The sequence below is a fragment of the Conger conger genome, chromosome 5 (genome assembly GCF_963514075.1).
Source record: "Conger conger chromosome 5, fConCon1.1, whole genome shotgun sequence".
In the NCBI taxonomy this organism is placed as follows: domain Eukaryota; kingdom Metazoa; phylum Chordata; class Actinopteri; order Anguilliformes; family Congridae; genus Conger; species Conger conger.
The window spans coordinates 20,722,539-20,750,194 of NC_083764.1; the positions used below are offsets into that span (position 1 = coordinate 20,722,539).

The following is a 27,656-nucleotide window of genomic DNA, read 5'->3' on the forward strand; positions in this document are numbered from 1 at the left end:
ATACTCTAGGAGCACGCATGTGTTTTCCATCTGGGCGAAACTGTTTAGGTGTTTGGAAGAGGGGAAAGAGAGAGACGAAAGTACACGCCGACTCCAAACAACGGTGGATTAGGTTTATGCCCCTTTCTGGATTGGAATAGGTAACATGCCCGTTGCACTTTCTTGTGTTGTTGGAGGAGATAGAATGTGCATTTCTACTGTGAAGTACGGAACAGCCCGAGTTGAACTCTCTTCGTGTTGGCTGTGGAATCGCGCCATTGAGATTAGTGTCGTCATGAACGCGCGTGGCTTGTCTGCGAAGTCGTTGTAAAGGTTTGTGCGTTGCCTTCAAGTATTCGAAGCCATAGTCTTTAAAACCAAAAGTTTTGTTTTTTAAAGCCTTTCGGTGGCTTTGAATTTTGGTCGTTGGTGTCAAAATCAGTGTGGTAATAATAACAACAATATAGTCTTTCTTAGGAAGCTAGCTAAATGTCAGTGACATGGAATTCTGTTGCAGATTTGAAGTGCATAGCCATTAACGTTGTCGCTCAAGCCACCTTCTTTATGTTGCAGCTCGGATATGGCTTTAAATACTCCTTAGCTAGATTGCTCCATTGTTTTTAATTATGATACGCCCTAGAGCGCTTTAAGTTTTGTCACGTTCGTTAACATTGGTTTAGCAGCAAGTTACATGACCCATTGGTTACATCATATGAAAACAGTTACCGATAGCTGATATTATGGCTAAATGCATGAGCATCAAGGGTTGAAAGTTTAGACCAGCAACAATACTGTCAGAGCCTCAAAGTTATTACATCATTCAGTGGATTCCATATACCCATACAGTATTTGACATTACTGTCAATGTTACTGGACAATCGACATTCACAGCAGAAAACCCCTTCAAATGCTGTTGCCTAATATGGAATATGTAAACAATAAAGACTTAGTAAAGTTACTCTCTGAGCACTTTATTAGGTATTTATTAGACTTATTTATTTGACTTAAGTCATCCGTTGCTGCTGTAGCCTATCCACTTAGAGGTTTCATCCGTTGTGTTTTCAGAGATGCTCATCTACATACCTCTGTTGTAATGTGTGGTTATTTGTGTTACTGTCACCTTCCTGTCAGATTTGACCAGTCTGGCCATTTTCCTCTGACCTCTCTCATTAACAAGGCGTTTCTGCCAGCAGAACTGCTGCTCACTGGAGTTTGCATTCTTTGCAAACTGTAGAGACTGTTGTGCATAAAATATTTCTGAGATACTCAAACCACCCTGTCTGTCACCAACAATCATTCCACGATCAAAGTCATTAGATCACATTTTTCCCCAGTCGATGGGAACATTAACCGAAGCTCCTGACCCATATCGGCATGATTGTATTCATTGCACTGCTGCCACACAATTGGCTGATTAGATAATCATATGAGTAAGGAGGTGTACTAATAAAGTGCTCAGTGAGTGTATTTCTTCATTTTAGTCGAGGCACATATCTAGACTGACTAAAACAGCTTCCAAATTACAGACAATAATTTTATACAGCTGGGTATTTTTCTATAAATTTACTTCAGATTTTTTCTCCCAATTTGGTTGCCAATTGTACCACATCTAATCCAATTAGTGTTAGCTGGGGATACACCGCCCACACCCCGTCCCTCGGCGGCCCGAAGGAGAGCAACCCGCCTTCTTCAAGCTGTCTCCCCTCCTGCTCGTGACTGTGATTCCGAGGTGCTTTTGTGCGTGGTGATCCACTAACCCTGCCAAGTCCCTCCCTCTGGAGCAGTGAGCCAATTATGCCACTCCACAAGAGCCGGCCAAACTTGGCTTTTGGCAGGACCAGGGAATCGAACCCTGGTCCTCGGTGTGCAACTGCACCGAACTATTCATGTTTTGTACCTTGTCCAAGGGTACAGTGACATTGTCCTATTTTAGGTTCATTTCTCCCACCTGGGAATCAAACCTGCTACCTTTGAGTTCAAAATCCAGTTCCCTGACATTTATGCCACCTGTCTTGTTTTGGGTGCCATGCAGTGCACCCTACCCTAACTTAATGACCAAGAAGACATAAAGGGAATCTTCAGAGACGAAAAAACATAAACACAAAATCTCTTATTTGGATCCCTGGCTTTACTTACCTTTTATTGTTACTTACTTTTTTTAAACGGTGTTGCTTTTGATCATCTACGCCATGAAACAATGCATTTTGTGTTTGCAGTCTGTTTGCCTCCAAAGAAACCCATATTGAAAGGGCCTCGGTATCTAGGGCTGTGGTTTTACCATCACTAAGTCCATTTGACACCTTGACACCTTCATTTGAATAGAAATTTCCGAATGAAAATCAGTGATCATGAAAACCACACACAACTACATAAATCAGTTTTGTTTGATTCTGTTACCAAGTTAATTGATCAATGTGCAGTGCAGTGCAGTCTGTTCTTTTGGCTCTGTACTCCAGCACATTGGATTTGAAAATTGCTCAAGGAGTATGAGGTTAAAGTGCAGACTGTCACCTTAATAAAAGGGTATGTACATCCATATTGAGTGACTCGTGTAGGAATTAAATCCCTTTTATATACATTGTTTCCCCATTTTAGTGAACCAAAAGCAATTGGACAGTTGGCTTCTCGACTGTTTCTGATTAGAATACGGTCTTGTTTCTAGGCTTTTGTTTGCCGTTGTAGTGTGTTTTATGTTTGGCATTTGTCAACATGAGGACCAGAGTTGTGTCAATGAAAGTCAAGGAAGCCATTATGAGCCAATAAGAACATAGGCCAATAGCCTGACCGAAAAATAATTTGGAACATCATCAGGAAAAAAGAGAGCACTCGTGTGTGTTTTGGATCTGGGCAATTCCACAGTAATGTCAACCTGAGCATGAAAAAATAAACTTAATTAAACTTATTATGTCCCAAACAGTCGATTGTGACCATAGTGATCTGATAAAATGTAGGCTAACAACAGGAATTGAAATCACTGCTGTTTGGCGGCCAAACATTCAGAACCATTTCAGATGACAACAAATGTGTAATGATAACATTTGTCACATCCATAACGCAATGTCATCACATCCATAACGCTGGTATCTCCTCATAAAAATCAAGGCAAAGATCTAAATATTTTCAGAATTGCTATTCTTATGTTCAGCCAAGCCTCCTACATTACATGGATATAAAACTTTCTGCATTAGACTTCACAAAGTTTATAGAAAGTGTATAGTCACAGTCAAATAGTTATTTATCACATTTTTGTCTGGCTATATTTAAAAATATTTTTTTTGGCCCTTCCCTTCAGCCAAGTTGGTCCTATGATAATATGCATTAACATTTTTTTTTACCTTGTTGAGAAGGTACTAGCTAGCTTCTTAGCTGGTTAGCAAGATGGTGAATCTTTGTTAAATGACTTTAAATGAAGTATACATGTCTCTCAATGCAGTTCGGTAGCAGACTAGATGGCAAGCAAACTGGCTGGCATTTTTTAAATTAGGCTTCAAGCTGGTTCAGTAAATTGCAGGCATATTTGCTCACAATTGAAATATGAGCCAAGTGCTTAAAATATGTATTTACACACTTTACAAATTTTTTTCTTCCCAGAATGTTGTCTGAATAAACCGAAAGATCAAGGCGAGGGCCTTGACTTGAAGAACTAGCAGTGTTATGACCTCTGTGGAGAGTCTAGCAGTAATGGTGGATGAGGAGGAGGAGGAGATGGAAGAGGAGGCGGCAAGTGCAGGGGTCCCTTCTGGTACACTCAGCCCCTCCACTACACCTCCGCCCGGCCTTTTCTTCCTGATGCCGGAACAGGTCAGCCAATGTGGGCAGGACCAGGACATTCTCTTAACCAATCAGGACTGTGACTTGGCAGACCCTGGTACCCCAGCTGTATCAGTGCAGGACCTTCCTCCCATGACTGCTATGGGCTCCATTGCAGAGGCTACATCTCTGCCAGAGGACCTTTCAGCCATGACCCCCAAGGGTCCCGCTGCAGAGCCTACATCTCCGCCAGAAGACCTTCCTCCCATGACCTCCATGGGCTCCACTGCAGAGGCTACATCTCTGCCAGAAGACCTTTCTGCCACCAGCACCTGCAAAGGTGTGACAGTCACCCTCCGCAACAGCCACATGTGGAATGAGTTCCATGGCTGCCGGACGGAGATGATCCTGACCAAGGAGGGTCGCCGCATGTTCCCATACTGCAGCTTCAGCATCTCCGGCCTCACGCCCCTCAAGCAGTACGCTTTGGCCATGGACATCACACCCATGGACAACAGTCGCTGGAAATGGAATGGGGACGGCTGGGAAGCCAGCGGGAACGCAGAGCCTCACGTAAAGGGCCGTGTGTTTATCCACCCAGATTCTCCATCTTTGGGTCATTGCTGGACACAAAGCTCTGTGTCCTTCTATAAGCTGAAACTGACTAACAACACCAATGACGATGGGGGTAACATAATCCTGCACTCCATGCACCGCTATCTGCCGCAGCTGCACCTGGTTCCAGTGGAAACTGCCACCAGCGTCATCCAGCTCAGTGGCCCTGATGTCATGACGTTCACATTCCCGCAGGCTGAGTTCTTTGCTGTCACCACCTACCAAAACTTTCGCATCACACAGCTGAAGATCAGGTGTAACCCCTTTGCCAAGGACTTCCGTGAGGAAGGGCCATTTTCTCAGCTCTCCAAGCCCAGGGTGGAGTCCTTCGAGCCCCCTCTCTGCTATTCTATTGAGCTCAACGGCACTAATAGCATCAAAACCAAGTTTCGGGACCTACAAAAAACCATGCGGTCTCTGTTTCGGCCCGGCAAGGACGTGGATAAGGATGTTGAGCAGGAGGCCCAGCACGCTGTGGGCTGTGGAGCGGAGTTCCTTAATGGTGTGCAGTCCATCTTGGAAATGGACAGTGCCATTAGGTAAGATATGTGACTTTTGCTTACTGTACATTGAATGGTAATGGCTCTTACCTTTGAATAAGAAGGAACTTTTATGGCTCAGAAAATCTGTATATAAATTCCTATGCTGCTTTAACTGTAAAAGGTGCTTTAATGATCAAAAGGAAAGCCATACAACCATGATACATTTCAGGCAACAAATGTAATTTACTTATTGGGGTTGCACAATATGTCACGTGTGATTAACTTGTTGGATAACGCAATGGTGATATGTGATCAAAGATTTATGTGTGAAATATTTTCAAGTATATTTAAAGCCGGAAATTGTTGACATCCAATATGTGTCTTTTGTTCTTCCTCGGTTAGAAAAAGCATCATTGCAACCTCTGTGAGGAGCAAAACTTTTAGTAGTTAAACCCCGTTTCTGCAAAGTGAAACAATGGAATACAAATAAAATGAACTGTGAAGCAACCCATTCTTTATGCAAAATAAATAAAACAAAATAATAAGTAACAAGTGAGTCCTGGCTAGGGATCGGCATGGTTATTCAATTTCCCGATTAACAGTCTTAACTGTTGAAAAAAATATTTAAAATATTTCACATTTGTATTTGTATTTCAGTTTCATGCACACCTCATTTTATAGCTTAGAGTGGCTCCACTTTTAGAAAGACTGCTACTGCGACATTACATTACATTAATGGCATTTGGCAGACACTCTTATCCAGAGTGACGTACAGTTGATTAGACTAAGCAGAAGAGAATCCTCCCCTGGAGCAATGCAGGGTTAAGGGCCTTGCTCAAGATCTTATTGTGGCTACACCGGGATTAGAACCACTTACCTTGCGTGTTCCAGTCATTTACCCTAACCACTATGCTACAGGCTACAGACATGTGACCACTATGATACATGTCCCCTGTGCTGGCTAGCAGGGCGACATCCAACCTATTTCACATCCAACCAAAAAAGTAGGCTAATGAAAAAATAACCTCCGGAGGATAAAGGGCATTTTCTTCTACATAACTAGGTACAGAGGACAGCACAATTTTTTTTAAAGGCAACAAAATAGTTTTTCTTGTGGCAGCTGGCTTAATGGTATGTGTACCAGTTAGCCTATGTTTGTTGAATTAAACTATTATTTTTACGTACATTGCGTTCGCAGAGAAAATGACAAGCTATCAGCGCAAAGAGCAAGTAGGCACTTTCCTCTCTCCCAAGAGAGAACATAAATTAACGTTACATTGATACATGAAGCTAGCGTGTGTGACAAAGCAGTTGGCTGTGGAAAATATTATTGGGCTACTGATTTTATAATTACACATACCATTATATATATTTAAAGATATAATTATGTTTTATAGAGTAGCTGGCCAGCTACACGTGAGTATTCGGCGATTTAGCCAGCAGCCAGCACTTGGGGAACACTCTCGGTCTGTACTGCATCTGCATCTTCAGCTTCTGTTTTTTCGGTGGTTAGTTGCATTAAGTTCTGTTCAGAATATGAAATGCATGTACAATTGTTTCAGAGATGGGGAAGGGGGTGGGGGGGTGTTTTGGTTCTTGGGCAGCTCTCTTTATTCTCCGCAGTTACTCTGATACAAGCCAATATTGGTCTCATCTGTCCACAAGACTTATCTAGAACTCTGTTTGCTCTTTTATGTATTTAGCATACTGTAACAGTAACCTTGCCATCTTGCTTTTGGAGCTAACTTTGCATCTTGCAGTGTATCCTCTGTAGTTCTGTTTGTGAGGTCAGAAAGACAACATTTTTCATTTCAGGGGTGAAAAGCGTCCCAATCCATTGGCATGCTCTGATGAGGAGAGTAAGTTGAAGGTGAGAAGAGTTGATCCTGAGAGAAGAAATGGTGTTTATGCAGAAAAGGAGATGGGGCTGGTTGTGGACGATGTCTCCCTGGAACCACAGTTGAAGGACCAGTCCTGCATTGCAGGCGAGGGGAATTTGGCCATGCAGGGGGATGACCACATGATGGCTGTCCGACCCGCCCCTGAATGGACAAGTGCACTAAAGGTGCACGCCTCCATGAGCTCAGAGTGTGAAGAATCCTGTAGAACACTGGCTCTTAGCCTCACCCCTCAGAACAAAACAGCTAAACCAATGGCCATTTCATCTGAACCTTCGACTACATTCCCCCTGTCATTGTCGCCTTCCCAGAAATCATCGCCTGATTCCCACATATCATTATACCCGTTCAGCCAATCACCAGCTGGCCCTGTGCTGACACCTGTCTCCAAGCCATCATCTTCAGCAGGCAGTGATAAAGGAGTGAATTTGCATGGCCAGGCAACACCAGCCAAAGAGGCAAACGATGAGGCTTCCACTCCTTGCTACAGCCCCTCAGGAAACACGCAGCCCACCTCTACGTCAACCTGGAAGAGGAAACGGAGGTCCAAGCGAAGGAGATGTAAGAAGTACATGAAGAAATCGAGCATGAGCGCACAGAACGTAGCAGAGCAACCCACCGAGACGGCCATGCTACCTGACCTGGAGGATGTGGAAGGGATGCTTTTTGTGTCCTTTGTTTCCAAGGTAACGGAGCTTACATATAGCGACTGTGTCAAAAGTAATACATAATGACATCTTTCTACAAAATAAAAAGGAACCATAATATATGGGTCATACATTATTGATAATTTATTGGCAATTTATGACAAACTGAATTTAGTGTAAATCCTTAAACTCATTGCAGCGTCCGGTCTTACCCATTTCTAAGTTTGTTGTGATGTTTACTCACAAATATTTTTGTTTTGTCCATTGTCTTGTTTCACTTTCCTCTGCATAGGAAGCTCTTGGGGCTCATCTGGGGGACCTGCAACACTCCAGAGGAGAGCAAGTGCCTCTACAGGAAAAAACAGATCCTCCAAAAAGAATAGGTGGAAATAAAAATATGAAATAAATGTCATGAAAATATAGCAACATGCATATACCTGGGCTAAGCACCTGAAATGGCCCTGAATATATTACACAATTGTCTAAATTGGTTTCATCCATGACTGAAGACATTTAAACATATGTGAGAAGTATTATGTATGGTGCAACCCATTTCAATCTAGTAATGTGTCAATTTGAGCTTAAAACTTGACATACTTCATTTGTAAAATAATGACATCTGTTTTTATATGCAGTCCCCCCATCTTAGGGGACCAAAAGTAATTGGACAGTCTCTAGTCTTGATTCTAACATTTGATTCTAGGAATTGATTCTTGATTCTAGGATTCTGATTACCTTTGTGCCAATTACAGTCAACAAAGCCAGTATAAGGCTGTGAAATAAGTGGGGGGAAAAAAACGGTCTTACCAAAACAAACTGTTTGGTACATTAACAAGAAAGGCTGGACTGCACTGTATGTTTGCAGGCTAGGCTACAGTGCATGCTCCAAACAAACATAATAACAGTAATCTATCATCTGTGTTGTGGAGGTTGGAATTGTTCCTGCAGTTGATTGTCTGTAACTCTCTTAATGTTTACCTGCAGAAGTAGCGGGGAGCGTAGAGGAGAAGATTACTCGACTCCAGGATGTCCTCCTGCTGGGCATGCCCAGACTCGAACACAGACAGGTCATTCACTCGGTCCTGCAAGACGGTACTTCAGCCACTTGTCCACACCTCACATTCCTCACAGGCATTATATTCTGTTGAGCTACATTCTGAGTGTAGCAGGGTTTCCTTAACTCATTCAGTCAGCCAAATTAAATGTAGCTTTCTGGTAGCAGGTCTGGCATGCGGGGTTCAGAGCACCAGTTACAGGCAGCGTCCTCACTGCTCGCTAACATGTATGCAGTAAAACCTGGTCTGGCTGACGGCATTGTGTTCATCCATGCACATGAGTCTGATCTTCTACAGTTGGGCTGAAGTTAAGTTTATAGGACCCCACTCTAGCAATTGATCTGTCGTATTTGTGAGTCAGTTTTCCCCTCCTCTTACCCCTCTTTAGCCCTGAGGATAACAAGGGCTTTCCTGGCCTTCGTGGTGTGGCCTGCCTCCATTCCCTCAGAGGGAAGGTATTCATGGGAGCATCTGTAATGACATCACACTGAATGCATTAGTGGCTCCCAAGTGGCTCAGTCATTAAAGGGCCTCACCACTGATGCAGGCTTGGCCCTATAGTCAGAAGGTTTTGGTTGTCCTGTAACAACGCATTTCAGGATAATTCCAGGGCGATGAAGACGAAATGGAAAACCATTGTATCAGAAAAATAATTAATTATTAATTGTGTTCTAAATATTGTAAATCACTGTTTTTAATGTTTTTATGGAATTATTTAATCCTTCATATAATGTAGCTCAAATAGAAGTGCAATGAAAATAAATTCTAAATGTATTAATGTATTATGTTTTGAAATAATTTATTAATTAAGAATGTCAATGTGGTTTTGTCAGAGGGAGCGCCCTTTCTTTCCAGGACAGGGAAAACAAAAGACTTCAAAAAGATTAAAGGTTGGAGAGAAAAATTTGTCACCTCTGAAGTACCTTCCTTAAAGCTTCCTGGTAAGTCTGCACATTTGTAAATGTTCAGATATTTGAACAATTTACTTATAATGGCCATAGACATTGAAATTGGTTTTTAGATTATTCGATTTTTATCATTAGATATATATTACAATTTTCTTGTCCTGCACATCACTTCCTGATTGGCCACCGCACAGCTTTGGTTTTCTTAGAAATTATATGTTTTCTGATTGTTCCATGGAAAAGGTAGATTTTTATTTAAATCATCCAGGCAGTCATCCACACTTGTATAATCTCTGATGAAATAATTAAAATGAGTTTCCTGCCGCTTTCTTATTCTGGCTCCACAGCTGCAGGTGCTGATGCAGGAGTGGACCCGGGGAACCGCTCCGCGTTCTGCAGTGACTTGCTGGACGAGTACCTGGAGAGGGAGGGCCGGCTGATGGACAAGCCGGCAGCTGAAAGCCCTTCCCCCGGCTCTCCGCCCCTTGTGCTCTACCAGCTCCCTGTGAAGAGCAGCAGCTACATCCGTCCCCTCCACACCGTGCTTGGCAAACAGGCCCCCAGGCCCCCTCTGAAGCACCTTCCCGCATGCTCCAAACCCAAACCCAAACATACATTTCGGCCAGCCTCCGTCAAAACGTCCGTAGGCTGCCGCACGAAACGCCGTCTTTCCACCTCCGACGGCGCGAAGGCCGCTGGATCTCAGACAGCGGCTGAGAAAGCCCCACGCCCCTCTGCGCCCAAGCCCTGCCCTCAGGAGGCCCGCGTGAAGGCGGACTACAGCGCGGCCAGGCTGGCGCTCGCCAAGGTGATGCTCAAGCTCATGGACCTGGAGGACAGGGCGGTGGGGCAGGGCGAAACCCGGACCGCCGTCACCAGCGAGAGGGCAGAGCTCGCTATGGCCGCGCTGCTGACCGCAGAGGTACAACTCGCTCTCGAAACACCGCACAGGTGCTGGTGAATAGCCACATTTAACCAGGTGTTGACAAGACAAATTGTTTACTTGTGTTGATGCGTCTTTGTGCATATGGCATATTGCAGTGACTGACGTTTCTGCTGATTTTTTGCCTGTGTTCCCAGGGCACTTTAAAAAGGAGCAGAGGGCAGGTCAAGTCCCTCCCACGCTGGGCCCCCCACTGCAAGCGGGCCTTCTGCCGACTGGGCTGTGTGTGTGCCAGCCTGGCCAGGGAGCGGCGGGTCACCACGCACTGCCGAAAGCCGGCTTGCATGTTCGGCTGCTCCTGCCTCAAACACAAGATGGTCCTCATCAAACCCTCCCTAACAAGCTCCCCCAAGCCCGAGCAGGGTGCCCTCATTGGCCAGAAAAGACCAGGGGAGGTGTTTCCATCAAACTCCATGCTTAAGCAGGAAGTCCTCGTTGACCAGGAAACACCAGGGAAGGGGTTTCCATTAAACTCCATGATTAAGCAGGAAGTCCTCGTTGACCAGAAAACACCAGGGGAGGGGTTTGTATCAAACTCTGAGCCTGAACAGGCTTCCCTCATTGGCCAGAAAACACCAAGGGAAGTGTTTCCATTAAACTCCATGTTTAAGCAGGAAGTCCTCGTTGACCAGGAAACACCAGGGGAGGGGTTTGCATCAAACTCTGAGCCTGAACAGGCTTCCCTCATTGGCCAGAAAATACCAGGGGAGGTGTTTCCATTACACTCAATGTTTAAGCAGGAAGTCCTTGTTGACCAGGAAACACCAGGGGAGGGGTTTGCATCAAACTCTGAGCCTGAGCAGGGAGCCTTCATAAAAGAGGAAATGACAGATGTCGAGTTTCCATCAGCATGTCTGCCTGAGCAAGGTGATGTTGATGCCTTTGAAACGATAGGGGAGGATTCCACATCATATCACAAGAAGAAGAAGAAGAAGAAGAAGAAAAAGAAGAGAAAGAGGAAAAGGGAAAGACTGTCTTACGGTAAGTTTGGATTGAGACCAGAATATGTTTGTCTCAAGAGGAACCAGACCTGGATCAAATACGTAGTTGTTTTGGATTCAAATGCATGTCTAAAAAGTGCAAACCCCTCCTTGCAGGCAAGATCAATCACACAGAAAAATGTTTGGATCCAAGACAATTATGTATTTGACCCAGGTCTGGAAGGAGCAGAAACACTTCTTTTTGAAATTGTGCCCTTTGTTCAGTAAACCTGCCAAAGTTCTGGACTAGCTGCATTGATTTTTTAAAATAGTTTCTTTGGTGAGTGTGACACAAAGTATTTTTGCTACATTCATTTGGCTAAAGAAGCTGCTTATTGTTGTTACATAAGCGTAAATCATTCTATCACGTTGTGCTGTATAAAAACGGTTTTAGATATAATCCATTGTCAGAGTAATCAAATAATGTAGGCCCAAGTCCTTATCTTCACACTTAAAATTGTACTGGTTATGGGTATGCACTTTGTTGTGCGTTGCTCTGGATAAGAGTGTCTGCCAAATACCAATAATGTAATGTAATACTTTTTAAGCAAAAGGTCCTATAAATTACATAATTCCATTTCCAATGCTGTTATGTTACGATTGCTTGAAGCTGGGAGAACACGTTTGCCATTGAATTGTTGTAGCTATATTGGAGGGGGAGTTCGAGATGGATTTGGAGGTGGAGCCAGCAGCTCACCTGGACAGACTGTGGAACAGGAAGGCTGGGGAGGTAGACCCAGAGCCCCTGTACATCCCACCGCCTGTCTGTCTGGACACAGTACGGCCCTCTGCCAGCTCCCCCACCTTTAAGTCTGCCGCTTTCAGGACATATGTGCCCCGCCCAAACCCTGTGGTAAGAGCCCGAAGCATCCAGTGGCGTGTCACACAGCTCCACAGTGCTGCACTAGTGCAGCTGTACCCAGGATAACCCACACACCCACCTTACCAGGACAAGGCTAGACTGTAATTACTGTTTTAATGATGTTTGTACGTGAGAGATAGCGGATGTGTGCGCGCTCGGTGTCGGTGAAATGGTTTGTGGGTTTCGGCTGCAGGTGCGAGACGAGGATAAGGATCCCGTCTACCTGTACTTCGAGAGCATGATGACGTGCGCGCGAGTGCGTGAGTACATGAGCAAGCCTCCTGAGCGACCGTGCTACTGCAAGTCGGTCCTCTGCAGCAGACAGGTATGGGTATACACCCACACATACTTACACCTGTACAGCACCCATGCCTGGATATGCCTGTAAATATACCACAATAGCTATACAGAAACCATGTATCCGTATAAACTCAGTGATCACTTTATTAGCTACATATCTTGCTTCTAGAATTGCCATTTGCCATTTGCCACATGGATTTAACAAGGCGCTGGAAACATTGCTTAGGGATATTGTCCGTGCTGCAGATCTTTTTGTGCTGCCAACCTCCCGTTCCACCCCATCCCAAAGGTGCTCTGTTGTATTGAGATCTGGGGACTAAGCAGGCCATTGGAGTAAATTGAAGAGACTGTCATCTGTGAAATCTGCTTGAGATAATGTGTGAATTGTTTCTCCTAAATATTTTTTCCATTGGGTTCAACAGGAAATTTGTCAGTAGAAGCAATCCTTGTTGTATCGACTGCATATCTGGCAGCAGCATGCGGCTTGAGGCTCATTTGATACCTTGGACCCTTGATGACTTAAAGCCATTTAGCCAACAAATGTGTTCCATGCTGTATCAGCATAATTTACAGCTGAATCTAGTCCCACCCCCCAAACGACAGAGATCCATTCAAATTCAAGAATTTTAGTATCGCTTGTAGGACAATCTGACAATAAGATATCCAGACCTCTGATGATGCTGATAGGTTACAGACATCAGGAAGTCATGGCATGCAAAGGATAGCCCACAACATACTAAACATGTCTACTTTCATTTTGTGTCCCAAACATTATGCTGCTACCAATGTTGTAATTTCCACATGGTAAAGCCATGTATAAAAATGCCCTTGATTAAAATCTGACAATGTGCACTTCAGCCACGTTTTGTAAAATACAAATCTCAAATTGTGGAGTACAGAGGCAAATAAATATATGATGGATCTTTGTTCCAAACTTTATGGAGGGCACTGTATACTTCTGTGTTTTGGTCTATGTTTGGTTTATACACTCACCAAGCACTTTATTAGGAACATTTTTACTTTATTACACCTACTTATTCATGCAATTATCTAATCAGCTAATTGTGTGGCAGCAGTGCAATCATGTAGATAAGGGTCAGGAGCTTCAGTTAATGTTCATATCAACCATCAGAATGGGGAAAAAAATTTATTTATGTGACTTTGATCGTGGAATGTTGGCGGCAGACACAGTGGTTTGAGTATCTCAGAAACCTGGGATTTTCACGCATACTAGTCTCTACGGTTTTCAAAGAATGGTGCAAAAAACCGAAACAAAATCCAGTGAGCAGCAGTTCTGCAGACAGAATCGCCTTGTTAATGAGAGAGGTCAGAGGAGAAGGGCCAGACTGGTCAAAGCTGTTAGGCAAATAACCACACATTACAACGGTGGTATGCAGAAGAGCATCTCTGAACAGACAACGCATCATAACTGTAAGTGCATAGGCTACAGAAGTAGAAGTCTAAGTAAGTCTAATAAATACCTAATAAAGTGCTCAGTGAGTGTATGTCACCATATACATGAGCCGTAATGTGTGAAATGTTGGCACTAGGCACCTGTATTTTCTTTTTGGTTTTTGTCTTTTTGTGCAGCCAAAATTGGTCCTCAAGAGTTTTGTATATTATCAAGACATTGTTTGGCCACTTCCTGTCCTTTGTTCAGTTTTAAAATATTTCCCCCCCATTGCAGGTGGGTGATCCATACCATTACTTCAGCTACCCAACAGAAGGTAAGCCAGTTTAGTGTTTTATTTATGACAATAAACAATGACAACAAGCATTGTTTGCATCGTTTACTTTTCTTCTCAGTTATTGATGCGATTGCCATGGAGCACAAAGCTTGTAAAGAAGAGACGGCACAGACTTGACATGTTTTATTTCCTTTTTTCATCCATTTTGGTTTCCTCCAGTTCCAGTTTAATTCTTAACAGGTGAATGTCACCCTCAGATTTAGATTTCAGAGCGATTGAAATATATCTATTAATGCAGCCGGCAATGTCCTGAAGCAATCCAGATCGACTACCAAGCCTAGTTCCTTAACCATTATACTACATAGTTGATTAACATTTTATTTATAAAATGTTTTTGAGAACTTTGGCAAGCTAGAACATGAACTAAAAGGCCATGAATTACTCTGCAATAGTGTTATTGTGAAATGATAGTGAATATGGTGAAATATGAATTCCACAGAAAAGAAGCAGTCTAAAGTTCAGGCGAAGGTCCTGAAGCCCCCGAAGGAGCCACGGCGCACGCTGGAGGTCCTGTCGGAGTGCGACTGGGAGACGGAGCGGGACGCCATCCTGGCGGCCGTGTGCCGGCGTGCCGGGCGGGGCCACCTCAGCCAGCCCTTCCGCGTCGGCCCCTTCCTGGTCCGCCCGTTCGGGCCCACCCTCAGGAAGGAAGGCGACACCTGCTCTGTCGCCCACAAAGTGCTCATCACCCATCCGCTCGACCCGTCGCCGGAGTCGGCGGCCGAGAAAAGCCCTCCCGACCGCCCCGAGCCCCCGAAGCAGAGCCGGGCCGTGAAAGGGAGTCCTTTCTGGTCCGACATCCTGCCCGCCGGCCTCCTCACCGCCAAAAAGAAGCAGCCTGGCCTCCCTGCCAAAGGGTTAATCGAGGTGCACATTCACACTTCTCTAACTCGCTCAATATTTCAGTGTTTATTTGTAGGACGATAAAGCCAAGTGTAATACTAACAATGTTTTCTGTCGCTAATTAACTGCAGGTCAATGGGAAGTCTTACTCCCAAGCCAAGGTGCAATTGGGGCAAATGGGTGCGCTGCACATGACCAGCCGTCTGGCAGCTTACCTCACCGGCAGATGGCAGCCCGAGAATCAGAAGAGGTCTATGAAGGCTCCACCCGCTAAATCTGTCGGACGTGGCTGCAGTGACAGCTTCACCCCACCGCCTGCTCGCTCCTCTGGCACAACGAGCCCTGGATTCACCATGGCTACCAGCACCAGCAGGCCTGTCCTCAAACCCCCGGGTGAGTTTTCTCTCCGGACTGCCGATGAAAATACTGAAACCGTCCCTCCTTTCAGTCACAGTCCGTGCTGGCAGGTCAGGGTTCCATACCAAACCGTAGGGCCTACATATGCACTGCAACCCAGTCCTCAAAAAGGTGTTATGGAAATGGCCCAGGAATCTAGATAGGAAGGAAGGATGGAAAACACAAGGTCAGCATAGGTTCAGAATATTTTTTTCTTATGGTATACCAGCATCACATAGCCCCAGAGACTCCTTGCTAGTCTGTAGGTTTCTTTCTTATAGGCAGTGAATTTAATCGAGGCTTAGTACAAAGTTTGTGGAAGTATGATGATCAGCAGTCATGTGTGTGGACTTCAGTCTTCTTGTTCTATTTGCTATTTGGAACTCTGTATCTGGACTTGTTTGTTGTTGTTGTTGACCTATGGTCAGCCTTGATGGATTATTTCTGAATACGTGAGCTTCTTGATGCCTTGTGCCTGCCCCCCCCCTCCAAAAAAGGATGTTCTGTTATGTTTACACTGATTGGTCAAGTGATGATTGGTTTTAAGTATCTTATGGTTGATTGCAGTCGCGTCTCATGACGTAATGTTCTGCTCTTGATTTGGGTGCAGAGTGTCCTCCCGCTCCCATGCTCCTGGTCCCTGTTGAGGACCGCGAGTCTGCCGCTTCAGCCTCATTGGTGCCCATCGCCCCCGGGGAGAGTGTGGTATTGCACCCGGTCCCAGGCTCCTCTGGGACGCCTCTGTTCCGCCACCCCAGCGGACGCCTGGTCCACCTAGTGCCCCTCAACCAACTGAAGCCCGTTCCCCCAAACATTCTCCCCTGCCGCCCAGGTGAGTGGTTCATGCTCGTGTTTACCCCCAATATAGCTACACCAACTATTACGCTATTTACCCCCAGTATAGCTACACCAACTATTACACTATTTACCCGCAATATAGCTACACCAACTATTACACTATTTACCCCCATATAGCTACACCAACTATTACACTATTTACCCCCAATATAGCTACACCAACTATTACACTATTTACCCCAATATAGCTACACCAACTATTACACTATTTACCCCCAATATAGCTACACCAACTATTACAATATTTACCCCAATATAGCTACACCAACTATTACACTATTTACCCCCAATATAGCTACACCAACTATTACACTATTTACCCCCAATATAGCTACACCCACTATTACACTATTTACCCCAATATAGCTACACCCACTATTACACTATTTACCCTAATATAGCTACACCAACTATTACACTATTTAGACCACACACTTTATTATCATCACCGTAGTTTTAGGTTTAGCATATCTCTATAAGAGTCGTTCGTACAGGGTGTATTTTTCCTCATCTGCTCTTCTGATTTTAGGCGGTGTGTCTCATCTACCTCAACCCTTGGCAGCAGGGCATGAATCTGCTTTCGCAGGGACGGGAGCCACCAGCCCCGTTTCAACCACACCACTGCCCCCTCCCAACCCCACAGAGACTACAGCCGCCATCCCCGCTGCTCCTAAACCTGCTCCCAGCTTCCTGGGACAGCACGGAACCCACACCATCAGAATCGGCCCCAGCATAGCCAGCAGGACTCGCTCTAAAGGCCCGGCTCCCACTGGCTTCACTCCGCTGCAGCCCCCGCCAGGAACCCTCCCTCAGGTTCTCCAAAGAGAAGCCAAGCTCCCCGGAGAGGGCCCACGTTCCCCACTGAGCGGAACCCCCCAGGGCCCTGACCCTGAACCCCAGGCTCCTGCCCAGATGGACGGCGGAGGTCCCGGGCGTTCAGACACGCACCCACCCAGTTCTCCTGAAACCCACCGATTGTGTGCAGGAATGCCCATACGCCGCCTGGCTGTGAAACTGCACCGTGTCTCTGCTGAAATGGCGGGCAGCGGGGTGTCGGAGAGGAGGGCGCCGCTGGTGGATGCGTCTGAGGCCAGCGTGGGCAAGATGAATGATTCAGTCAATGTAAATCTCTTCTCAGGCAAACGTAGATCACAGTGTGCTGAACTGTGCTATACTGTGTACATTAGCCGCTAGCTTAAATTTGACACCGTGTTTGATGTACCAGGAAGTCATTACATTTTTCTTTGCATTGACCAGCCAGCATAAACACTTCACTAAAGCTGGTTTTTTTCCCTGATCAGGAATCTGAAGTGCAGCAGGGGGATGATGTTGTGGATGTTGAGACAGTGGAGGAGCTGCCTGAGGAAAATTCTCTGACACAGACGACAGCAGGAGTTGCTCAAAAAAAGCTGACCAAAGAGTAAGAGCTGCATCAGACAGCGAGAGTGTGTGTGTGTGTGTGTGTGTGTGTGTGTGTGTGTGCGCGCGTGTGTGCTTCTGATTCTTTATGAACAGATCATGCGGTTAGAGAGATTGAATTTGTTCAACATGCTGAAAAACAGTAAAAGACTGACATGAATGTATTTCTTGAATGCCCAGCTAAATGCAATTAAAATATATTTTTCATTTGATCAGAATACTGTTCATTATTTTAATAGTCTTATTTGTTTTGAATCTTCATAGAAGTGTGTGTAGCACACATTGGCAGTTATTACTGCAGACTGAAGCACATGTTTATCTTTTACAGTCGGCTCATCCGCCAAGCAGACTGCCAAGCAGAACTGGACAAAAACGTACGTTTCTTTGTTTGATTTCCTCATTTCCCATGCCTTGCCTCTCTCATCATACCTGTACCCTATCTCACCTGTCTTGTGTGGGGAAAATAAGACAAACTGCACAGAGTAGAATGCTGCATGGTTGCATGCTGCATGGCTTGTGGCATGTGCTACTGAAAATTAGAAATAGTCAGCCAAATCTTTTTCTGGTTTATGGCCCCATTGGTTCAGGGTGATACAGGGTGGTGCGTATATGTTGGATGCCTCCCCAAGAAGTCAGAGACCATTGTCTTTGGTGATGGAGCAAAGAGCAAGTTCAGGAAATCTGTGACCACGTGGGTGGTGACATGAGCCTGTGTAGCTTACCTCAGGCCATTTTCAGTGTAGGACTACAATGAGGGAATATTGGTGGTTTGGAACCCTGCGAAGCAAAATATTGTTAGTGATGTCAAAGTGAGCCAGGACTAGTGGTAAGGTGAATTGAGCCTTAGGTAGCTGGAGAAAGTCTGTGTAGGCTTGCATCCAGGGCCATGGCATGTTCTTTTTCAACAGTTTGCGCAGTGCAACCGCAGCCATCATTCCCAAGAAGGGTTTGGCCTCCGAAGACGCATTTGTCGACATTAAGCATTAAGTTGTGGCTGGCCAGTGCCTTTAGTCGGATGCACAGTGTGGATGGAGGCCGTGGGGCCATGCACCACAATGTCAGCCAGATAAATCGCAATCCCAGGGGATTCTGGTCCCCAACATTGTTTGGAAACTCCTGGGTGTGGAGCGAAGTCCAAATGGCTCTCTGGTGTAGCGCAATATTCCAGTGTGGGTGACCAAAACCGTGAGATCCTAACAAGCAGGGTGGAGTGGAACCTGATGGTACCCTTGACGAAGTTCCAGCTTGGAGAATGTAGTGGAAACCGTGGAACCTGCCCCACTCATCTCTGCATTTCAGGTCCTGAAGGCTGTGGAGGACATGCCCACCGAGTGTATTGTTGTGGGTGTGGGGGTGGCGATCATGAGGAATTGATTGGGTCAGAGTGGCAAACCTCAACAAAATGGTTATATTTACCACAACATTGACACGTCTGCCCCTTGGCAGAACAGTTTTGGGCTTGTGTAGTGTGGGAAGAGGAGCCACGATTTTCACAGTGCTGAAGTGTCGGTGTATTCCGCTGCCTAGAGTAGTGCACGTCGGAGCTGGAGGTATCTTGTAGCGGGTTTGGGCTACTTGATAGTGGAGGGTGAGATACTTTTAGTGCACAGCCAGAGGGAGGTGCAAGCAAGTTTGCTGGCTAATTTCAAATTGCAAAGCCCTGCGAATCAGACATGTAGTGATGGATGGACTCTAACAAAATAGAATTCGCTGCAATATAATGCTCTGGGTGCTGGCAAAGTGCAGAGACAGCAGTTTTGCAGTTGCAGAGGAAATAGCAGCCTCTGCAAGCATTTTTAAGATGCCTTGTTCTTCTGTGCCTAGACAGTATAGCAGCATGGCTTGCATCACTCGCGCTATCGAGTCCAAGACTAATTACGTGGAGTAGAACAATGCACGGCTTTCCTTTAATGCACTAGTCAATTCCTTACATGTTAATCTCTGCTCTGAATTGTAACATATGCCGTAAAGAAAAACTGTAACAAACTTAAGACATAACAACCTGTACCTCGTTTTGCTGGGATGCCATCTCACCCATGCTCTATCTTACCAGGATCTTGTTTCACCTGTGCCCTGTCTTATCTATGCCCTGTATCCTATTTCACCTGTGCCCTGTCTTATCTATGCCCTGTATTCAATTTTTCTGTATCCCGTGTGTAATATGTATTGCAGCGGCAAACACGGAAGTCGGAGTTCAATACCGACCGGGAGTATCACACTGACAGCGAACGCCGACGCCGCAATCAGTTGAACGACCTGTTCTCCCACCTTCAAGACACTCTGGGGATACAGTCCTCATCCAAGATCTCCAGGGGTTATGTCCTCAACCGGGTAAGCTGCTGCTTCCCCCACAGCCGGGCAAGTGCGGTGCTAATGCTCTGCTGTAAGAGCTCCAGGCCACCGCCTCCAGTGTGACCATAAAATCACGCTGTATTGCAAAAAGATCAAAGACTCCATTGGTTTCTCTCTGACTGTTGGATATGAGGTTTTATGCCTGATGTGAGACCTGTTGCTGGTCATGCTTCCAGGCAATGGAGGAGATCCAGACTCTGGTGGATCAGGGCTATCATCTGGAGCAGGAGAAGAGAAGACTGACCCAGAAGAGAGCGGCTTACATCGAGGAGATCACCCTGACAATTGGTAATGAGCCATTTTATTTATCCAATGTTTAAGTAATGTATAGAATGCAGAAGAGGGGATTCAGAGAAAGAGTGTGCGACAACGCAGCCTAAGAGTGGATTGATTGTTTAGACCACGGTATTATTATCATCGTAGTTTTAGGCTCAGCAGTTCCCTTCTCAAACGTCGTCCATATGGGCCATGTTTTTTCTCATCCCCTCTTCTGTGTTTAGGCTCTGTGACTCCAGAGCACGAATCTGCCAGCCCCACAGAAACCCCAGGCTCTGTTCACACCCCTAAGTGCGTGTTGCTGAAGTGGTCAACCGACTCTGAACCGGCAGAGGGAGCCCAGACCAGCGGTGGGGTGTCGGAGAGGAGGGTGCCGTTTGAGGATGTGCCAGTGGACTCTGAGGACGACAGTGTGAGCGAGGCGAGCTATGTGGTCAGTGTAACGCTCCTCTCAGCCCAAAATAAATCACAGCCTTCTGAGCTACACTGCGCTATCTGCGGCTACGCTAACCCATGGAATACTATGTCTTTGGAATGCAGGAAATTTCTAAATCTGCATTTTGCACGAATGCACCGATTATGGATGGGTATCAAGCAAACCATATTATTTAATTAGGGGAAAATCCTAGCAATACCCATCCCTAGTTCTGATGAAAATAAAGATTTTTTTTCCATAATATGCCAATAATTACACAATAAATGTATGTCGTTCATACATTTTCATGACACTTGTAACAGAAGCAGGAGGAAATGGCAGGATTAGAAGGATTAGTAGCATGAAATACGGCACAAATGTTTTTGTGTTCTGATCAAGGCAAAGGCAATGGCTGTGTACTGCTTGAAAACCCTTGGAATAGCTCCGTTTATAGAACACCGTGTATTTTACCTCGACCAATCAACAAGAGGGGCAGAGTTGCTTATGTCAAAGTAGAGCTTTTTACCAGCCACCATGTCATGGATTGGGGCGTGGCTCTTACTTTTCAGTAAGGTTGATGTCGCATGGCTTTTTTTTTTTTTTTTTTTTTTTTTTTTTTTTTTGTGCTCTGAGTAGACTAAGTGTTATCTATAAAACAGGCAGTGATTCGGGGTTAACCCTTTAAGTGAGATCAGTGCAATGATGATCCATATTCCATTAACTGTTAACTTAAATTTGACACCATGTGATGTACTGACAAGTTATGAGTTTTCATTGCATTAACCTGCCAGTACAAAAGCTGTGCTAAAGCTTCACTGATTCTCCCCTGATCAGGAAGTGGAAGCACAGCAGGGGGCTGAAGCTGTGGATGTCGAGGCGGTAACGACGTGGACGACAGCAGGAGCTGATCAGTTGACGAAAGTGTAAGAGCTGCATCTTGTGAGAGCGAGTGTGTACACGTTTGCATGCCTGCTTCTATATACACTCACTGAGCACTTTATTAGATTAGGAACAATATTACTAATACTGGGTGGGCCTCCTTTTGCTCTCAAAACACCCGCAATTCTTCATGGCATGGATTCCACGAGATGTTGGAAACATTCCTTTGAGATTCTGTTCTGTTCCGTGTTGACATGATTGCATCACGCAATTTCATGCTGCAAATCTCCCGTTCTACCACATCCCAAAGGTGTTCTATTGGATTCAGATCCGGTGAAGGGGAGGGCCACTGAAACACTAAACTCATTGTCATGTTTATGAAACCAGTTTGAGACTACTTTTGCTTTGTGACATGGTGCATTATCATGCTGGAAGCAGCCATTTGAAGATTGGTATATTGTGGCCATGAAGGGATTTGCATGGTCAGCAACAATACTCATAGCCCATCTGCCTCACGGTTTGACATGCTGTGCATGCTGTGCATTCTGAGATGATTTTCTGGTTATCTGAGTTACCGTGGCCTTTCTGGCAGCTCAAAACAGTCTGGGCATTCTCCCTTGACCAGCACTCTCTGGTACCAACAATCATGCCAAGGTCGAAATCACTGAGATAACATTTTTTCATTCTGATGGTTGATGTGAACATTAACTGAAGCTGAGCACTAACAGAAGCTAACAGTAAGCTTACTGTAAGGTGATAGTAACACAAATAACCATGCATTAGAACAGTGGTATGCAGAAGAGCATCTCTGAACACACAACGTGTCAAACTTCTAAGCGGATAGGCTACAGCAGCAGAAGACTTAATAAGTCTAAAAAATAAGTCTAATAAATACCTAATAAAGAGTTCACTGAGTGTATATGGATCATGCTGTTTGTGGAGTTTGTTTAACAAGCTGAAAAAGCAATGTCTTTATTTGTGGAGTGCACAGCTAAATTTGTGAGTTTGTGAATTAACCTTCATGTTTGTGATGTTTTGAAGTGACTGCTTATTATTCACTGTGTAGCGCAGGTTATGCTAGCAGTTCTTACTATAGGCTAAAGCACATGTTTGTTTTACAGAGGGCTCACTCCCCAAGCAGACAGCCAAGCAGAACGGGAAACAAATGTATGTTTGCTTTATTTCTACATTTCTGCATTGCCTCTGTCCCGTCTTACCTGTATCCTGTCTCACCTGTACCCTGTGTTGCCCTTGTCCTGTCTCACATGTGCCCTGTCTTGCTGGTATACTGTCTCGCCTGTATGGTGCCCCCTATCTTATCTATGCTCTTTATCATATATCACCTGTGTAATTTGATCTGATCTCCTATGCCCTGTGTCCTGTGTAACGTGTCTTGCAGGCGCAAACACTGCAAGACACGGAGATCAGCGCTGTGCGACACCGTTGCAGCAGTAGCGCACGGCGGCGGCGCAATCAGCTAAACAATCGGTTCACCCGCCTTCAAGAGGTTGTGGGGCTGCGGTCCGCGTCCAAGGTCACCAAGGGTCATGTCCTCAACCGGGTAAGCTGCTGCCCCACAGACGGACAGCTGGGCAAGCGCTAATGCCCTACTGTAGGAGCTCCTGGCCACCACCTCCATAAGATCACACTGGTTTGCAAAAATATCACCATTGGTTCCTCCCCCCTGATGTGTTTCATGTTTCACGCTGTTTTTCAGGCAGTGGAGGAGATCCAGACTTTGGAGGATCAGGGCTATCATCTGGAGCATAAGAAGAGAGAACTGACCCAGAAGAGAGCGGCTTACATCGAGAAGATCGCCCAGAGATCTGGTAACAGTTATTTATTCTGCAGTACAGTGTAGAATGGGCTCCAGAAGTATTGGCACCCTGAATACAGATTAAGATAAAAGGCTGCATATAATAAACAGCACAGATAATAATTTGTTATGTTCAAAACTATATTTTTGGAATTAAAATACATTTACTCATGTTTAATGGTTTTTATTAAGTAATCTCATTTTACTTAATATACTTTATATATGAATGGTTGCAAACTTGCCAGGAAGATGACGCAAGTGCATGTTCTCCTCATGGACAGTGAGGAAGATGATGATGAAGTTCTACATGGAAGAATGGTCAAAAATCCCTCTAAATGTGTTATCATAAATCATAGGAAAAGACTCATGGTGCAAAAACTATTAAACCAATAATTGTGAGACCTATCTTTGGGGAAAATACCATTTTTATTTGAAAAAATGTTATGCCTGATTCCATTTAATCATTAATAAAGCACTCTACTTTACACAAGTTGGAAAATAAAGCTTATGTTTATTAACTATTACTATTAACTATTTTTTTTTAGTTAGCATATTTTTATCAAGGGTGCAATAATTATTGAGCCCACAGTATATGATTACGTACATAATAACTCATATACAGAATGCAGAATATTGGTGTAGTCGAAGAGTCATCCTAGATTATATGCAAGCTGTTGAATTCCACTTGTGGGTCATAAACAAGGAAGGAAGCAGGAACCACATGTTTATGAACTTCTCTCTGGCTCTCTCAAATGACAACTCTGGTCCATAAAATTACAGTAGATCCCAACAATAAGCATAGTGTGTACGCTTGCCCTAAGGATAACTGGACCAAGCTCGTCCACATTAAAAACACGGATAACAGCTCAGTCATGTCGTAGACGTGGAAACGCACAGATACACCTTGAGGGTGCTTAAGTTCTGGCTTTTGTTCCTGGGCTTAATTTGTTTTTAATTAGATTTATTCTAGATCACAGAGTTGTCCAGTGTGGGTGTGGGTTCAATATAAAGCCACTGTAGATCATAGTGGACTGGATTGGGGTTATTTAATAGTTTACAAGTTTGTTTGTTTTATTGAGGTATGTTCAATGCTGCATTGTGTGTTAGAGAGTAGAGTGATGGTGACTGTGAGCTCTATATGCAGGAAAGGCTGAGGAGCTGATCATACTGAAGCTACAGGACATTTGCTCCAAGCAGAAAAGTCTGGAGGCCAAGAAGCAGAAGGCCCAGCAAAGGGCCCCAGGGCCCGACAGGAAGCAGAGCCCCCCCACCCCGGCCTCAGGTGAGCCTCACCTGGTCATGCCCAGCACTGGGGTTTCACCCTGTCAGTTATGGTTTTATAGACTGATTTGTCTGTAAGCCATAGTCGTGGCTCAAAGAAACCGGAGTCATTATTTTGCTGTGGTTCAAATCTGGTTCTGTTGTAAAAAAAAAAAAAAAAACCATATAGGTGAACCGTCATGTTTTGGTTTACAGAACTGGATAACTTCATCACCATGCCTAAGATCGTAAGTGTCAGATCGCTGGCTACCTCCCCGCTATTAACCGCCGTGTGGAGAGAACAGGGTGAGCAGGCTGCCTCTGAAGCAACCCCAACTGCAGTCTCCCCACTGGCGTCTCAGAACGTAGACGTACCGGGAGACTACCCCGCCACGCCCAGCTCCCTGCAGAAGGAGGGAGCCTGCAGCTGGGAGGAGACCCCGATCAGTGGTGCCGTTCCTGGAAACAAGCATTTGAGTAAAGTCTCCTGGCTGTCATAGGACCCGTAGTAGCAGGACTTATTGGAGCCTCTACGGGTAGAGCACACTGCTCAGTGGGGGAGGCGATGGGAAGTGCAGGGCAGTGTGTGAAGCTGAAGCCACTCTCAACTCTTCCCATTGCATTACTCATACACGTTTAACTTTCCACACGCGTGGGTGAGAATAAATGTTGCGAGAGAAGTTTTCTATAGCGTCACATTTATGCAATCTCTCCAGTAGTGCTGTCCGCCAGCCCTGTTTTCAGGTAAAGGAATGAGCGCTCTGCTCACCGTCTTTCTCTCAAAACTTCGAGAGTAGTGTTATTGTTCATTTTTTGTTTGTTTTTTTAACGTGATTGTGTCATTGTATATTAAAGGTACAGTAGGTAATTTCGGACTTCTAACGGTCAAGAGAGGAACTGCAGCAACAAACGCCCTCAAACCACAACACTGTTTATCCCTCACCCTTTTCTGTGAACGTGCTGACGTTGAGTCAGTGATGGTCTGTCAACTGTATATTTTGAAACCCGAATTTAAGGACTATAAAAACAGGCAGAGGGTGAGTCAACGTGTCAGCGAGCCTTTTTCAATGATAGGAAGGGATTTACAGCGGTCTTGTAACAATGTTTTAGCACAAAAAATCTTACCTATTATACCTTTTAAGTACAGGATTATATTGTTTCCCAATTCAGTTTCCTACAGATGTGCCTGAGCTGTAAAAGGAATGTATTGTAAGAATGTAGTGAACATACATCGTGTACTGGCGGTTCAAGGTTAATGCATTACGCCCATATTGGGTGGATTTTGGCACAGTTGGTGATGGAGGAATTGGGGCAAGTTTAGGGCCCCTTCATGGGGCTGCAGTCTTGACTGCCCTACACATGTACAGTAAAAGTGTCCTGTACTGGGACACCCCTGAATGAAGAACACATTGACATTCCGCTTGTGGCCAATTGACTCTTTAACCGTGGAAGCATTTTTTGTTGTTTTCTTTACAATTGTTCTGCTGCTAAACAAAGATACTGTGACAAATCTGGGACACCCTTTGGAGGACAGCAGTATGTTCCCTGAAGGAAGGAGAAACTGGACCCCTGCCTTTAAGATGTACTCCTCTGTCTCTATAGACAACTTCTGTTCCGGAAACTTCCGTGGATTTGTGTCCGCAAGGTTAGGTGGTTTCCACTCTCTATCCCACTATTTTTCTTTGACTTGTTTGAATAAGCCATGTCATGGCTGTCATTGTAATTTAAAGGTTTTCTGTCGATACTTCAGATTGTATATGTGCCTGAAATTATGATTAAAGACTAAATCTAATGGAAAATTCAAAGAATAAATCTTATGAAAAATGATAAATGGTGGCTAATATGTAATAATTTGCAAAATATATGATAGTGCTGCAGTCATATTTTCTTTGCAGGATGCCATCAGTTTCCAACAATTTTCTTTTTTCTTGTATTAGATGAATGTGAACTATGTATGCATAGTTCCCTCAGTGCCTAAATACAGCTATAATGCAAACACTAAGCAGCTGCAAATCATCTTTGAACAAAATGTTTGTGCTAATTCATAAGCTCATGACTGTTAACCTGTGTATGACTGGCAATACAGTTTACAGGAGGTAATTCAGTAACTAGCAGAACTACTGCAGCACTAACACAAGAAGTTTTATTTTCTTAGGTGGCTGAACAGTTTTGAACAGCTTGAATTTGTAGTTTTATTTACTTCAGAAGGGAAGTTATGTTCAATCTCTTGGCCAAGCACAGTGTCTGAACAAACACTGATTGCCTGCTTAATCAGTGCTGTGTGTGTACTTTTATTTGTTTAATAATTAGTTCTCAAATATCACAAGCCTGTATATTATGTATTGTACTGTTATGGTTTCCTTCAAAAATCATAGGCTGGAAGTGTTACACTGAGATGTTTGGTGTGCATGCGTAATGATACTCACTGGGTAGGCATCCGTTTCAGCAGTAAGTGTAACTGTATATTTCCCGACTGTGAATTTTATTTTATTTTTTTGACTATTCTTTTTGGCTATAAAACAACTGAAGGTTTCACCTGGAAAAGTGCCCTTTTGTAACCTGCATTGGCTTTGCAGTAGCATTCAGAAATACTTTCTTACTGTCAATGTCTTCATAGTCACAGGCTGCTAAAGTGTTGTTACATAGTTGCATCTGCTTGGTTTCCATTTTCCATGGACTGTTACATGCTACATAAATTAACATTCATCTTTAGGTCAAAATGGTTGGTTCTGGAATTGCTGGTTATTCCACTTTGTGATAATAATCAGCTGAACACTTCCTGTTGGTGTATATATACATGTGTGAAGACCAATACTGATACATAGGATTTTCTTTTAATGTCACACTTTGTAAATGAGCTATTTATGTATCCACATTTTCCAACGACAATTCCTATTTTTAGTTTGGCAGCTGTTGACAAAAGCAATGAACGATTTGTGCGGTCTTGAAATTTAAATAAACCCATATATATAAGTTTG

The 27,656-nt window shown here is 44.5% G+C and overlaps 1 protein-coding gene across 2 annotated transcripts; it reads left to right on the top strand.

Annotated features, from left to right (window-relative positions):
* On the top strand, window positions 1-27,656 carry LOC133129609 (MAX gene-associated protein-like). Of its 2 annotated transcripts, none has more exons than XM_061243809.1 (26): window positions 1-140; window positions 3,571-4,883; window positions 6,642-7,410; window positions 7,664-7,754; window positions 8,356-8,463; window positions 9,260-9,367; window positions 9,679-10,253; window positions 10,412-11,255; window positions 11,899-12,107; window positions 12,310-12,441; window positions 14,104-14,143; window positions 14,604-15,031; window positions 15,139-15,400; window positions 16,014-16,235; window positions 16,791-17,383; window positions 17,563-17,681; window positions 18,009-18,054; window positions 19,853-20,011; window positions 20,209-20,320; window positions 20,533-20,741; window positions 21,558-21,646; window positions 22,724-22,769; window positions 23,002-23,163; window positions 23,320-23,431; window positions 24,563-24,700; window positions 24,895-27,656. In XM_061243809.1, the coding sequence occupies exons 2-26, from the start codon at window positions 3,634-3,636 to the stop codon at window positions 25,176-25,178; spliced, it is 7,107 nt and encodes a 2,368-aa protein (XP_061099793.1). In that variant the 5' UTR covers window positions 1-140; window positions 3,571-3,633; the 3' UTR covers window positions 25,179-27,656. The 2 variants fall into 2 exon arrangements, with proteins under 2 accessions (XP_061099793.1, XP_061099795.1); XM_061243811.1 differs by lacking the exon at window positions 1-140 and adding an exon at window positions 213-312.